This window comes from Camelina sativa, chromosome 3 (assembly GCF_000633955.1).
Source record: "Camelina sativa cultivar DH55 chromosome 3, Cs, whole genome shotgun sequence".
NCBI classification, from domain to species: domain Eukaryota; kingdom Viridiplantae; phylum Streptophyta; class Magnoliopsida; order Brassicales; family Brassicaceae; genus Camelina; species Camelina sativa.
In genome coordinates, this window is record NC_025687.1 from 28,371,719 (window position 1) to 28,384,340 (window position 12,622).

At 39.2% G+C, this 12,622-nt stretch overlaps 3 protein-coding genes across 4 annotated transcripts in view; all 3 read right to left on the minus strand.

The window, feature by feature from the left end:
- On the minus strand, positions 457-3,916 carry LOC104778487. The gene is made up of 2 exons (XM_010502947.2): positions 2,784-3,916; positions 457-2,638 (listed from the first exon to the last, which is right to left on the minus strand). Exon 2 carries the CDS (start codon positions 1,684-1,686, stop codon positions 892-894), a length of 795 nt encoding a protein of 264 aa, XP_010501249.1. The 5' UTR covers positions 1,687-2,638; positions 2,784-3,916; the 3' UTR covers positions 457-891.
- LOC104778486 (probable LRR receptor-like serine/threonine-protein kinase At1g56130) lies at positions 5,004-11,198 on the minus strand. Its single transcript, XM_010502946.2, has 24 exons — positions 10,951-11,198; positions 10,613-10,799; positions 10,408-10,479; positions 10,210-10,281; positions 10,064-10,135; positions 9,894-9,965; positions 9,695-9,766; positions 9,507-9,578; positions 9,292-9,363; positions 9,129-9,200; positions 8,948-9,019; positions 8,700-8,771; positions 8,469-8,534; positions 8,168-8,233; positions 7,942-7,986; positions 7,753-7,814; positions 7,272-7,648; positions 6,962-7,160; positions 6,703-6,861; positions 6,458-6,576; positions 6,132-6,342; positions 5,818-6,049; positions 5,588-5,738; positions 5,004-5,517 (listed from the first exon to the last, which is right to left on the minus strand). Exons 1-24 carry the CDS (start codon positions 11,075-11,077, stop codon positions 5,146-5,148), a joined length of 3,093 nt encoding a protein of 1,030 aa, XP_010501248.1. The 5' UTR covers positions 11,078-11,198; the 3' UTR covers positions 5,004-5,145.
- Positions 11,960-12,622, minus strand: part of LOC104778485 (probable LRR receptor-like serine/threonine-protein kinase At1g56140) — an 8,907-nt gene continuing 8,244 nt past the window's right edge. Inside the window, exon 24 of one of the 2 annotated variants that reach the window (XM_010502944.2) lies at positions 11,960-12,603. In XM_010502944.2, coding sequence (XP_010501246.1) covers positions 12,238-12,603 — 366 coding nt within the window. In that variant the 3' untranslated portion in view covers positions 11,960-12,237. The remainder of the gene's footprint in view (positions 12,604-12,622) is intronic. The other variant, XM_010502945.2, reaches the window with a different exon arrangement.

A 12,622-nucleotide genomic window follows, 5' to 3' on the forward strand; every position in this document is an offset into this window, starting at 1 on the left:
CACTGTTGTTTTTTTGGTGAATATAATTTAACATTCATACAAAAAAAAAAAAAGAGGCGTACATGTTGGTGATGCGGCAGATTGTGGAGTTTTCGAAATTGCAGTCGCATTTGATTAGAGGATTGGAGGCAGGGTTGTCTATGTTGATACTGTCGTCGATGGCGACGCCAGAGCAAATGTTGTCGCTCATGTTCCATTCTCTCGGCGCCCGGATCCTCCAAGCTGAGAAGATAAGAGTTCAACGCACGCGCTGACGATCACAACGGTCAACTATCATTGATTATTAATATTAGCTCTTCTTATTACTACAAATCTCTAATTACACTTTTATCTAAACAATTACCAAATTTTTTAACTGGAAGTTAACCGGTAAATTTGTTTTTATCGTCAAGTATACAACAATTTCACATGAATCTGATATCGTAAAACAGAAACTCAAACACAATAGATCCAAAACACACAATTGATAAAACTTAATATAACGTTCACAAGAAACGCAACATCAACTTCTCATCTACAAGAGTCTTAAGAGAGAAGCTCCAGCAAAAGGATGAGGTACATGTCACGAAACCCAGAAAATAGAAACAACAATTCAGATTTGCATAATGAGAAATGATGAGCTAACAGATGCTCTTATAGAGAGTTAACAAACAGTGTTAACAAACAGTGTGAACCGATTTGTTCCCTTTCCGTGACGTTGACAATCTTATTCTGTTACAACTCCAGCTGCCTTTGTCTCACGTGCTTTTCCTCTTCTTCTTATCTTGACCACACGTGCAGACTCCCATTATACTATAACAAAGCTCCCCTGTTCGTAGAACCTTGATCACAAGGTTTAGTTTTAAAACAGTCCATGGATCTTAACTTGCAGCTAGCAACTCTACTGTAACTTCAAGTTGAAATCAAAGAGTATTGAAACAAACCTCCAGGATCCCAAACCTGACTAACAAAATTCTGTGAAGATTGAGTCGTGAAACGATGCCACACATAGCGACTTGCACCCCCAAAGTGCAGATGAGTAGGCAAAACCATTGTCATTTGATGCAGCTTTTCTCTGCATTTACCTGCCACCTTAAATAATGGCTTCTGCACAAGATATTTTGCAAGTGATATTGCAACAGTCTCCAAACTGAAGGTTAACTCTGAAACTATATGTAAAAGCTTGAATCTCCACTTGTGCTTAAACTGTTGCAGATCTTGTAAAGTTTGTCTCAGCCACATTCTACACCTTCTTTGCATGAGGGAATCCTCTGAAATACTCTGCAATGTTGCAGCCAACCAACTAAAAGTTACAGCAGATAGCTCATCTCTCTGAATAGTGATAACAACAACGCCAAAAACAGAGTGGGAAACAGAAATAACAGAATCAGACTGTAACTTCTCCAAGACATGCCTCTGATTTTTGTATTTAAACATCCAAGATTTTGAGCCCTTTCCCTTCTTCCCATTGTGCTGCAAACTGTCCACTCCTTGCAAGACCTTGAAAACTTCACTAGTAGATTCAGGTTGTTGCAGTAGTTTCTTCTCTACAACAAAGTCTTCTTGCTTAATCGATTGATAATCACTCTCTCTCTTAGAAGCACTTCCTTCTCTGACAACAGTTTTATTGACCTTTGTATCATAAGCTGCTACTGTTGTTAAAAGCTCATTATCTCCCACTTGTTGCTTATGATCTTCACTTATCATATCTGTATCTATTCCCTCTTCTGTTTCTGCTGCAAACTGCACACAAAGACTGAAGCTACCTTTATTCTCTGCAACTGAAATCGTTTGTTCCACCACAACAAAAATCTCTTGTTGAATCAATTGCTTCTCATTTGAGGAGTTTTTATCCTTATGTGAGACTGCTTTATGAAAACATCGATGCTCACAACTCAATTCTTGTTTATGCAGCAAGTTGTCCACCTAAACAGAAGCCTTAGGCTGAACTTTATTAAGAAAAGTTTCATGAACCTTCATATCTAAACCAGCTGCAGATGTTAGGGAATCATTATCTCCCAGTTTCCTCTTATGATTTTCACCTATCCTATCCACCTTTTTTTTGTTTTTCTGCCTCTATCACAAACTGTTGAGCTTTACTGTGACTGAGGGACAATGTCGAAGTGTACCAACCTTTCTGAACTTTCTGTGTTGGATATGCAGTTTCATATAAAGGACCCACTAACAAGCATTGTTGAATTGATTTTGGTTGGAACAGCTTAATATGTGTTTGTGTAGCTAACCTTAATCCAGCCAAATACTCTTCAGAGAGATTGACTCTAGCTCTTATCCACTCAAACTTCTCATGATATTCTTCAATTCCTTCGGTTTCCTGCAACTTTTTCAACTCAACAACTGGATCAACCTTCAACTCTTGACTTTCGATCACGTCCATACTCTTCGTCACGTCTACTAACTCCCAACTTTGCCCCGTTCGTTTTGTTTTCCAAGTAAGTAGCAAACAAATCATAACCAAGCCATTGTTCACTCTTTTGTTTCCTGAATTTGAACATCCAAGTCTTAATCCCTTTCATTTTCGTCTTTATTCCAAGCTTCTTAACACTCAGGTTCTCTTTATGCTGAGACAATTTGCAGAACACTTGGTGTGCAGAGATATATTTTGCCACACTTAACACTTTCTGAACCCTCTCAACATCACCTGCAACCGCAAATGTCATATTACTGTTCTTTTTAACCCCTTTTTACTTCAGATTCTCGTTCTTCACCACATCTAAATTTTCCAATCCTAAATTTACTTTCCTAAGTTTAACACTCCTCAAAAGCTCAGAGTTAGCAATTGGTACCTGTAATTGTGGAGTTGTTTCTTCCTCTCGAGCTTCCTGTACCAAATTCACCGTACGTTGCTCAATTGATTCCCCAAGTCCATAATTAGGGAGTTGATCTTCATCACCATCAATCATGAGAATCCCTAAGTTCTTGTGTTTCAAGTGGTGACCTGGAGTCTCTGGCTCTTCACAAAATACACATAGCCCCTTCACCCTTTTCTCGTTAATCTCATCCGACGAATCTTCCTTGTGCGATGTGATAGCAGATTAGTACTGGTAGCGTTGATCTCAGCATCGTGAACAGGAACCACTTCCGGTGACGGAGGAACAGTTTCCGAAGTCACTGAAACCGGTGACCACTGGAGATGATCGTTGATGTTGGTGACCACTCCATGATGTGTTATTCTCGATACCGGAGATACGTCGAATCTCTCCCAACAGTGCAGCCATCTTCTTGTCGATCTCTTGATTTTGTTCCGCAATCAGTTGTTCCAATCGCGATCTAGGTCGTGCCATTGATTCTGAGGTCGTCATGCTCTGATACCAGTGATAAACGTAAAACAGAAACTCAAACACACAACTGATAAAACTTGATATAACGTTCACAAGAAACGCAACATCAACTTCTCATCTACAAGAGTCTCAAGAGAGAAGCTCCAGCAAATGGATGAGGTACATGTCACCAAACCCAGAAAATAGAAACAACAATTCAGATTTGCGTAATGAGAAATGATGAGCTAACAGATGCTCTTATAGAGAGTTAACAAACAGTGTGAACCGATTTGTTCCCTTTCCGTGACGTTGACAATCTTATTCCGTTACAACTCCAGCTGCCTTTGTCTCACGTGCTTTTCCTCTTCTTCTTATCTTGACCACACGTGCAGACTCCCATTATACTATAACAGAATCGATATAGTTAGTGCCAATGAATTGAAAGACAGACCTTCATCGGGATGAGTAGCGATTATGGCTCCAAATTGAGAACGATCCACGTCAACCGAATCGGAAATACACAAAAGCCAGACGGTAAGGAGCAGACACGGAGACGTTGGTAGCTTGAGCATCTCAGCAACAACAACAGAGATACCAAGAGACGAACGTTTTAGAAAACAGAGTATGGTGGTTTTTGTAGCTCCCGCGCATGAGCTGTGTCAATCAATATTGGCTGCTCTACGACGAGTCATAATTAATTAAGAAATTAACGCAATTTTAAAAAGCAAAAAAAAATTAGTCAGACTGAGGAAAAGTTGAAATGATTATTATTATTTGATACTAATAAACTATGCTTTTGAATGCATGTATGCTGCCAACCGAACTAAAATCGGACTAATCATTCTGTACTATTGTGGACTAGTATGTATTATTGTGTATTTAAAAAATCTTCATAGAGCATAAAACACCATATCATCCCATAAAACTATTGATCATATACTCCATACTAATTATGTATCATTGTATTGTATGTTGTAGTGCATACTATTGTCTGCTCTATACCACAATCTAATGTTTTGTGGTGGCTCCCTGGATTATTAGAAATCATATGTGGGTGAAGCTATCTATCATGCTAGGGATGCCTTTCTTCCGATCCTGTCGTTAACAAATATAGTGGATTTTGTTGTCTTTCCATAGCTTGCGGAATTTTCAGATTGAGAATGTTGAGGTCTGGTCGGATTGTTGATTTGTTATTGATGTACTGCTTAACCTGTCAGCTTGGCCTCGTTATAGATCATACATGGAAAAAATTCAACGTCTTAATATTAGTTATGGTTTTTGCCATCAAGATTTAAAGCTTTCATCCATTCAAGCGAATGCGGTTGCACGAGATATAACCAAAAAGTGTGACTCGGGAGCGGAGATTCAGATCCTATCTCTCAATTGGTGGTCCATCTTGGCTTCTTTCTCGCATTGTTGAAGACTTATGGTTTTGCTATATATTTTTTATATATGTTGTAGTTGAACTGTTACGCTGTGGCGCTAACAAGTAATAGCAGGGGAAGACTTACTATGAAATCTTCCCACTTGTTGACACACCAATCACAACCAAAAGATTTAACTGATCGACAATGCATTTGCTTTAAAGAACTTCATCTTCCCTCCCTTGATCTTGAATCCAATCATTATATTGTCTTAGAGTCGCTGTCTCTGGGTCTGGGGCCAGGCGTCACAAAGCTCGTGAAGAAGCTTGTGGTGTCATCAAATTTACTACGAACAGTTAGGTAGCCTGGCTTAGAAGTGACATCATTTAACTCAGAGCTCTTAAAATATTATTATATTGAATGGAAGTGAAATCTGTTTCTCCAATAACATATAGAAGAAAACTGTCATCTTCCATAACAGAAACATATCTATAGGCTATACCAATTATAGAGAGGAAACGTTTTCATCTTCCCTCCTTGATCTTGAATCCAACCATTGGCTTAGATTCGCAGTCACTATGTGACATCCCGGGGCCAGGCGCTATAAAGCTCGTGGAGAAGCTAGTTTCTTTGGTTTGAAAGTTGCTGAAAGATGAGCTTGTGGTGTCATCAAATGTACAGTCGGTTAGGTAGCCTGGCTTTGAGGTGGCATCATTGACCTCAGCATCTCCTGTCAACATGGCTACCACTCGTGACATTGGTGGTCTCAACGCATGAGATGACTGAGTGCAAAGCAGAGCAATGCCAATCATGCGTTTCACTTCTTCCATGTTGTATTCCTTTAGCTCATCATCAATAAGTTCAGTGTCACGGCTTTTCTCGCGTAGATTCCATGCCTGTATACAAGAAACACACAAAGATTCATGTCTATCTCCAACTTCTCTCATATGAACAGTAAAGGCGTACCCATTCAAGAAGATATTTTTTTCCCTCCTCCAGGTTTTCATCAGAGTTTTTCCTTCCACTCACTAGCTCAAGAGCCACAACACCAAAGGCATACACATCTGTTTTCTCTGTTAGATGTCCACGCATGGCATACTCTGGCGCAAGATATCCACTGCATTGGTACAACTAACATGTGTTACATATCCATAATTGTGTCGCAACCCAAAGGTCAAGGTCTCTGGGTTACTTACATTGTCCCTGCCACTCGGGTACTAATATGGGTTTTCTTGTCATTATACAGTTTTGCAAGCCCAAAATCAGAAACTTTTGGGACCAGTTCAGAGTCAAGTAAAATGTTGCTGGCCTTCACATCTCTGTGTATTATTCGAACACTCGCCTCCTCGTGGAGATAAACTAGACCTCTGGCTACTCCCAGACATATCTCATAACGGGTTGGCCAATCAAGATGTAAAGTCTTATCCCCTGCAACATCCAACCCAATGGCATAATGAGTACTTTAGCTTGGCAGAAGCAGAAATAGTCAAGTCATGTTTCTGTTCAGTACCAAATAATGCCTGATCGAGACTTCCCTTAGGGAGGTACTCATATACGAGCAAACGATGATCTCCTTCAAAGCAGCATCCGTAAAGTTTTACTAGGTTACGATGTAGAACTGCAGAAATTGCTACAATTTCTGCAACAAATTGTCCCTTTCCTTGCCGTGATCCAACTGATAACTGCTTCACCGCGACCTCTCGTCCATCATTTAGGTTTCCCTGTTGAATGTGTTATTCAAAACAAAACATATTAAAAAGGTATTACATTTACCCTTTTTTCCTAGTATCTCAGAATAATATACAGCTATTTCGTTTGTTTCGGTAAGGGACTTACCTTATATACAGCCCCAAACCCTCCTTCTCCAAGCTTGTTTGAGGGATTGAAATCTTGCGTTGCACTTTTAAGTTCCGAGTAAGTAAAGGTGTATGGCTTTACGTCCATACTAAGTATCTCTGCCAGAAACAGTTGAGTACTTAAAATCAACCAATATAAGAGATGATATTCAACTTTAATTTTTAATCAGAGAGCTAAAATTCTTCAGCTCAAGGGCTTGTTTTATGTCCTTATTACATCTATACCTTCATCATCTGTGTACGGCTTTCTTCTTTTACGAATGATGAAGATAACCACACCCGCAAAGATGCTCAAAAGTCCAACGCCAACAATGACACCCACAATAGTACCAGTCCTGCTCTTTCCCTTTGATGGTGGCCTATTACCCACAGTTGGTGTGAAATCTGAACAGGAATATGTGACACTTAGGCACTAACTAGCAACAGGAATTAGTGAAAATCAGGGGAAAAAAAGATTGTACCATTTTTGACAGTTAGGCGTTACCTGGTGTAGCACTGACGGCCGATATTAATGGCCCATAAGCCCCTTGGACAGGAATACAGCATGTTCCTTTTCCAGCCCAAAAAAGATGAATTTCGAGGTGATTTTCTGATACATTTGCTTTATATTCTCTCTGAACTGCTCGAAGAGTAGAGTCACCAGCTGTTCTGCGTACATCAAAATCCTTTTCAACAAGTCTTCCCTGGGGGAAAACAGAGCTACATCTCAGAATTCATCAGAACCAAATTCGGGAGAAAATTAGTAAACCAAAAAGTTAATTTGTAGAGTAGAAAGCCGATCAAGTAGTGCAGACCTGGACATAAATGTCAAAACGTCGTCTTCCAGTACCTTTCCAACTGTTAGAACCTACAATTTGTATTTCGGCAAACTGAAGTCTTATGGTGTAGCCTCCATTTTCTAGCCCCAACCCATAATACCTTAGGGAAGATGCAGAAAGTCTTGCTGACTGAAAGAGCTCTGAGTCCACAGTGTTGGTAAATTGTGCCATTGAATTAGCTATGTATACATTATTGCTACTTCCCGCAAAATTTCCTACACTACTGGCTGCCCATCTCTTAGCAGCACTCACGACAAACGAAGCTGGTCCAAGATCCCTGTCCTCTTTCTCAAATATTGCCCCGCTAACAGACCTTTTCTCTGGGCCTCCGCAGTTGATCGAAAAGTTAAAATCTAGACACCAGTCAATAGCAAAAGTCTTAAAAGCACTGTTCATATGTTTGCTCACTCTAGATGGAGAGCAAAAAGTTATGAGGATATCTTTTTGTTACACTTACAGATTCCTTTGCCTCGATTGCAGGGGAAGTTCTTCTGCAGGCAATTTAGTCCTGATAAAACTCTTGTAACAAAAAGAAAAAAATGATAAGTCGGTTGTACTTGCATCCTTTTGAGGAAAAAATAAGAAAAAAAGAAAATAGAAACGTATTGAAATTTCAAGCACCAACAAGGACATATTAAGAAATTACCTGTTGTCTAGACCTTCCAACGTGAAGTTGTTAGCAACAAGATTGCTGCACATACAACATACACTTCTGTTGGTTATTCCCTAACAAGTGATTATTATAAATATTTTTAACAAAAAGGAGGCTTCACGCTGGATATGAAGAAGGCTATGCATGTGGGAAAATTTCTAAGATTGTAAGAACATTTTGAATAATAAGTTGGGAAAAGCTATTGGTATTGTATACTGACACTTTCATGTATGGTAAGCTGACCCATGAAGGAAGACTTCCCGACAAATCATTGTACGACACATCTCTGCAAGCATAAAAGAACGATAATTAGGATCTACCAAATATATCAAATGTCCAAAAACAGTTTTCTATTTTCTTCGAAAGTTATCTCTGTCACCAAGAGTGGAACCTTATTCGAGTTAAATAAGTGGCCAGAAAACAATTTACGAAGTCGAGTCTATACCAGGAGGATCTGTTAACAAACTGTCTACGTTGTGGCTTTTGAAGATGAAACAATTATAAAGGATTTAATTACTCACACAGTGCTCAGAGACTGCCCCTTTTGAGTGGGCAATGATCCATTCAACGTGTTGTTTCCCAGAAACCTAATATATATGAAAACAACAATTTTTTATAAAAATTATCGGGTAACAACATATCATCTTACAAGAGAGAAGGTCCAATTAGCAATTTTAAGGAGGTGATACCCAAAATAAACAACAGAAACCTTAGATAATATCCCAAAATATACAGACAACATATCATCTTACAAGAGAGCAAGTTCACTTAAGTTGAAAAGTGAAGCCGGAATTGGTCCTTGTAGTTTGTTGAAGCTCAAATCACTGGACAAACAAACATGAATTGAACGGTTAAACATTAAACTATTCCTGGTTAGTAATGAATGAGGAAGAATACGGAATTATCTCATTTGACTTTCACAAATCATCTCAGTTTTACAGAAAAGACCCTGAAACAGTTTTCAGAGCATGTGAAGAAACACATTGACATATGTACTTACACTTGTTGCAAACTTGAGTATCCTCCAATATTAGACGGTATTGTCCCAGTGAGATTGTTGTTCCTTAATACTCTGCAGCATATATCATAATCTCTTAATACACGGAGGAGGAAGAAACAGTTCAACAGTACATTAATCTGATCATAAATTGGAGCAGAAGTTGGAATCAAAGCTGCATTACAGTGTACTTAGATTCTTCATGTCTTTGATGAAATCAAGAGAAGAGCCTCCATTGGATATATCACCAAGCCTCCTACATATAAAATATGAATTATATCACCAAGCCTCGGTGGGAGAAACGAAAGAAAGAAAAAAAAAATGACTGACAATAATGCAACACATACAGTTCTGTCAAAGAAATTAATCTGGAAAATGATGACGGTATTGGACCACTCAAACCAGTTCCGACAATTCTCCTGCAGTAAAACGTACCAGTAGTTTATTCCCAGTTTAGATGCAACGAAGAATTATTCAATAAAGTGTATAGAAATAAACATATATACAAGAGCAATGGGAAACAAGTCCACAATATAACTCCGTAGAAACGAAATCTTCTTACAAGGTAGTAAGTTTGGTCCAATTTCCTATAAAGTCTGGTATCTGACCTGTAAGTTCCAGATCCATAATCCAACTGGCACAACATTAAGGTAACAATCACCCCAAGGAAAAATAAAATAAAATGTAAAGTAATAAATAGATTACAAAAAAAAATAAAAAATAAAAATATTTGAATTCAATATATCTTACGCTTGTTCCAGATCCAAAAAATTAGCAAACGATAGAGGTATTTCCCCGCTGAGTCCAGAGCTATCTATGTACCTGTAAAGGATGTAAGAAATTCTTAAAAACTAAGTGCACAAGACTTTTGTGGTCGACTAGCTAAATCATCCAATTATAGACAGGAAATAAATACATAAGCATTTGTAGATTTGACAGACAGACTCACATTTGCTGTAGTTTTGTACAACTCCCAATCTCGGCTGGTATAGAACCGGAAAAGTTGTTTGAACCAATACCTCTGCAGAGAAAGGAAAATAGTATTATATATAAGGAACCATCAAAACCTCCAAAAGCAGAGTGAATTTTTTTTCGAATTGGAACAATTAAGAAGCTTACAGTAATCTTAAATCTGTAAGCAAACCGATTTCCTTAGGAAGAGGGCCAGACAAGGCATTGATCCCTAAAGTCCTGCGTGAGAGACAAGAAAGGGTTAAACTGAACGTGTAGAAAAATAATCACCAAAAAGGAAGAAGGGGTATTACATCCACTGCATTCGAGTCAGGTTTCCAATTGCAGGAGGCAGTGAGCCTGTGAGTAAATTTTGACCTAGGTTCCTGAAAGATGTGATTTTGAAATGACCAAATTGGATCAAATTTATAGAGTTCTCACCACATAGAAAAATATAATATTAACCTAAGTGGGTAAGAATGGTTGTTGTATGAATCAAGATTAATACGTACAGATTGGTGAGGAATGTCAAAGTCCAGAGCTCTTGAGGTATAGGTCCTTTAACATCTAACGCATAAACCTTGCTGTGAAGAAGACAAACAACATAGTATATGGAAAATGACTTGAATGAAGCATTGATTCCCAGTGGGAGATTTCGTCGAACACATGGGGTGCAGCAAAAACAAATATACTATAATAAGGGGATCAGAGTCGTACATGTTGTTTATGCGGCAGATTGTGGAGTTTTCGAAACTACAGTCGCATTTGATGAGAGGATTGAATGCAGTGTTGGTGTCGAGGACACTGGCGTCGATGGCGGCCCCGGTGCAAAGTTCGCCGCTGATGTTCCATTTACTCCGCTCCTGTATCTTCCAAGCCGCGAAGATGGAGTTCAAAGCTCGCGCTGTTTAATTTATTCACAACCACACAACGGTCGATTTTTATCTTATCAAGCTTCAACCTTCATTTTACTTTTATCTTATAATATAAAATTAGTCTGCTTTTACGATTAATCAAGATCCGAAGACATATTTTCTAAGGTTTTAAAGACAGACCTTCGTCGGGATGAGTAATGGCTCCGGTTTGGTTTTGAGATCGAACCACGTGAACCGAACCGGCAATACACAAGTACCACACAATGATGAGGTGTAGACACGGAGACCCCCGTAGCCTTGTTGTCATCGCCGTAACAAAAACGCTGCTTCTGCCTTGAATTGTAGAAAGAAAGAGTTTATTTTGCAGAGGTTTTAGATATGGTTCCTTTCTGATTCACCAAATAAGTCAATAACATTCCTCTGTTCTTCAGTTTAACGATACCGTTGGCGAATCTAGTTAAGAGATGCATTGTGCTAATTTGTACTACAGTATTAATCAATTGGTCTTCTAGGGCGATCAAGCTCACGTGCGTGGACTGAGGAGGCCGCCTGCTGTGTCAGCGTTGGCGGCTGCGCTGCGAGTCGTAATTAACTAACGACTAGTAAACATCACCAAAATTAAAAAAGAGGATACCCAAAACATTCAATTCAAGAAAACAGTACAATTAAGTAACGTTTATAAGATTTTTACGTAATTATTTCAACATGGCTCTTGTTTATAAGATTTCCGTCAAGTAAAGTTTGGGGGGTTCTTATGCCTAGCCGCCTAGAGACCCTGAAAAGGACTGGGCTGACTTGGTATGGTTCTAAGACTCAACACCAAAACATGCCTTCCGCACATGTGAACAACAAACCTAGAGAGGCTTCCAACCAGGTCCAGGCTTGCTTCATCGTGGATGCAGGTAACATCTGATTGTTGTCTCTGTTACTGGTTCCATGGAGACTAGAAACCACCTCTTCTTGCATTACCCCTTTACTCAAGTTCTATGGAATTCCACCTTCTTTAGGCTAAAGCTTCCATGCACCTACCGGTCCTCGTTATTTGTTCCACCTACTGTGTTTGTAAACTGGCCCTCGCTATTTGCTTGGACTAAAAGTCAGGAACTCTTCTTTACCTCGAACTCTTCGTTTATTGCTTGTTCACGCTCTGGTATGCACCGTTTCTCTATTGACTATTTTATAAACATAATATAAAAACCACACGTTTCATGAGTTGTTTGAGCTCGTAGAACCACTCATGAAACTGTTCTTATTATATTAGCATTTAAATCATTAGAATTCCAACACTTATATATACACCCATTACACTGTAGTGAGGAAGTGGGCTACTGAAGGGACGGCATTGATTTGGTTAAAGACATACATAGGGCGGCGCATCACAACGATCAAGTCAAACTCAGAAATTTCATTGTTATTTAATCAAAGTGAAATCTAGAGTTTTTCCAAAGTTACAGTGAAGGGTCTTTGTCATCTTCCCTCATTAATTCCAAGCATTGGCTTAGAGTCGTTATTTCCCTCGGATCCAGGCGCCACAAAGCTCGTGAAGGATTCAGAAACGCCCGTGTCTTTAGTTTGAAAGCCGCTGAGAGAAGAGCTTGTGGTGTCATCAAATCCCCAGTCGGTTAGGTAGCCTGGCTTTGACGTGACATCACTGACCTCAACATCTCCTGATAGCATGGCCACCACTCGTGACATTGGTGGTCTCAAGGCATGAGATGTCTGTGTGCACAGCAGAGCTATGCCAATCATGCGTTTCACTTCTTCCATATTGAATTCAGTCAGCTCATGATCAATAAGTTCAACTTCACGACTTTTCTCGTGTAGATTCCACGCCTGTAAACAAAGGTTACTC

Coding starts and splice junctions, on each gene's coding strand:
- LOC104778487 (XM_010502947.2), bottom strand. CDS start 1,686: ATGATAAGTGAAGATCATAAGCAACAAGTGGGAGATAATGAGCTTTTA.
- LOC104778486 (XM_010502946.2), bottom strand. CDS start 11,077: ATGACAACAAGGCTACGGGGGTCTCCGTGTCTACACCTCATCATTGTG. Junction 10,800..10,950: donor CATTACTCATCCCGACGAAG/GTCTGTCTTTAA, acceptor TAAATTAAACAG/CGCGAGCTTTGAACTCCATC. Junction 6,577..6,702: donor GCCGTACACAGATGATGAAG/GTATAGATGTAA, acceptor TGTTTCTGGCAG/AGATACTTAGTATGGACGTA.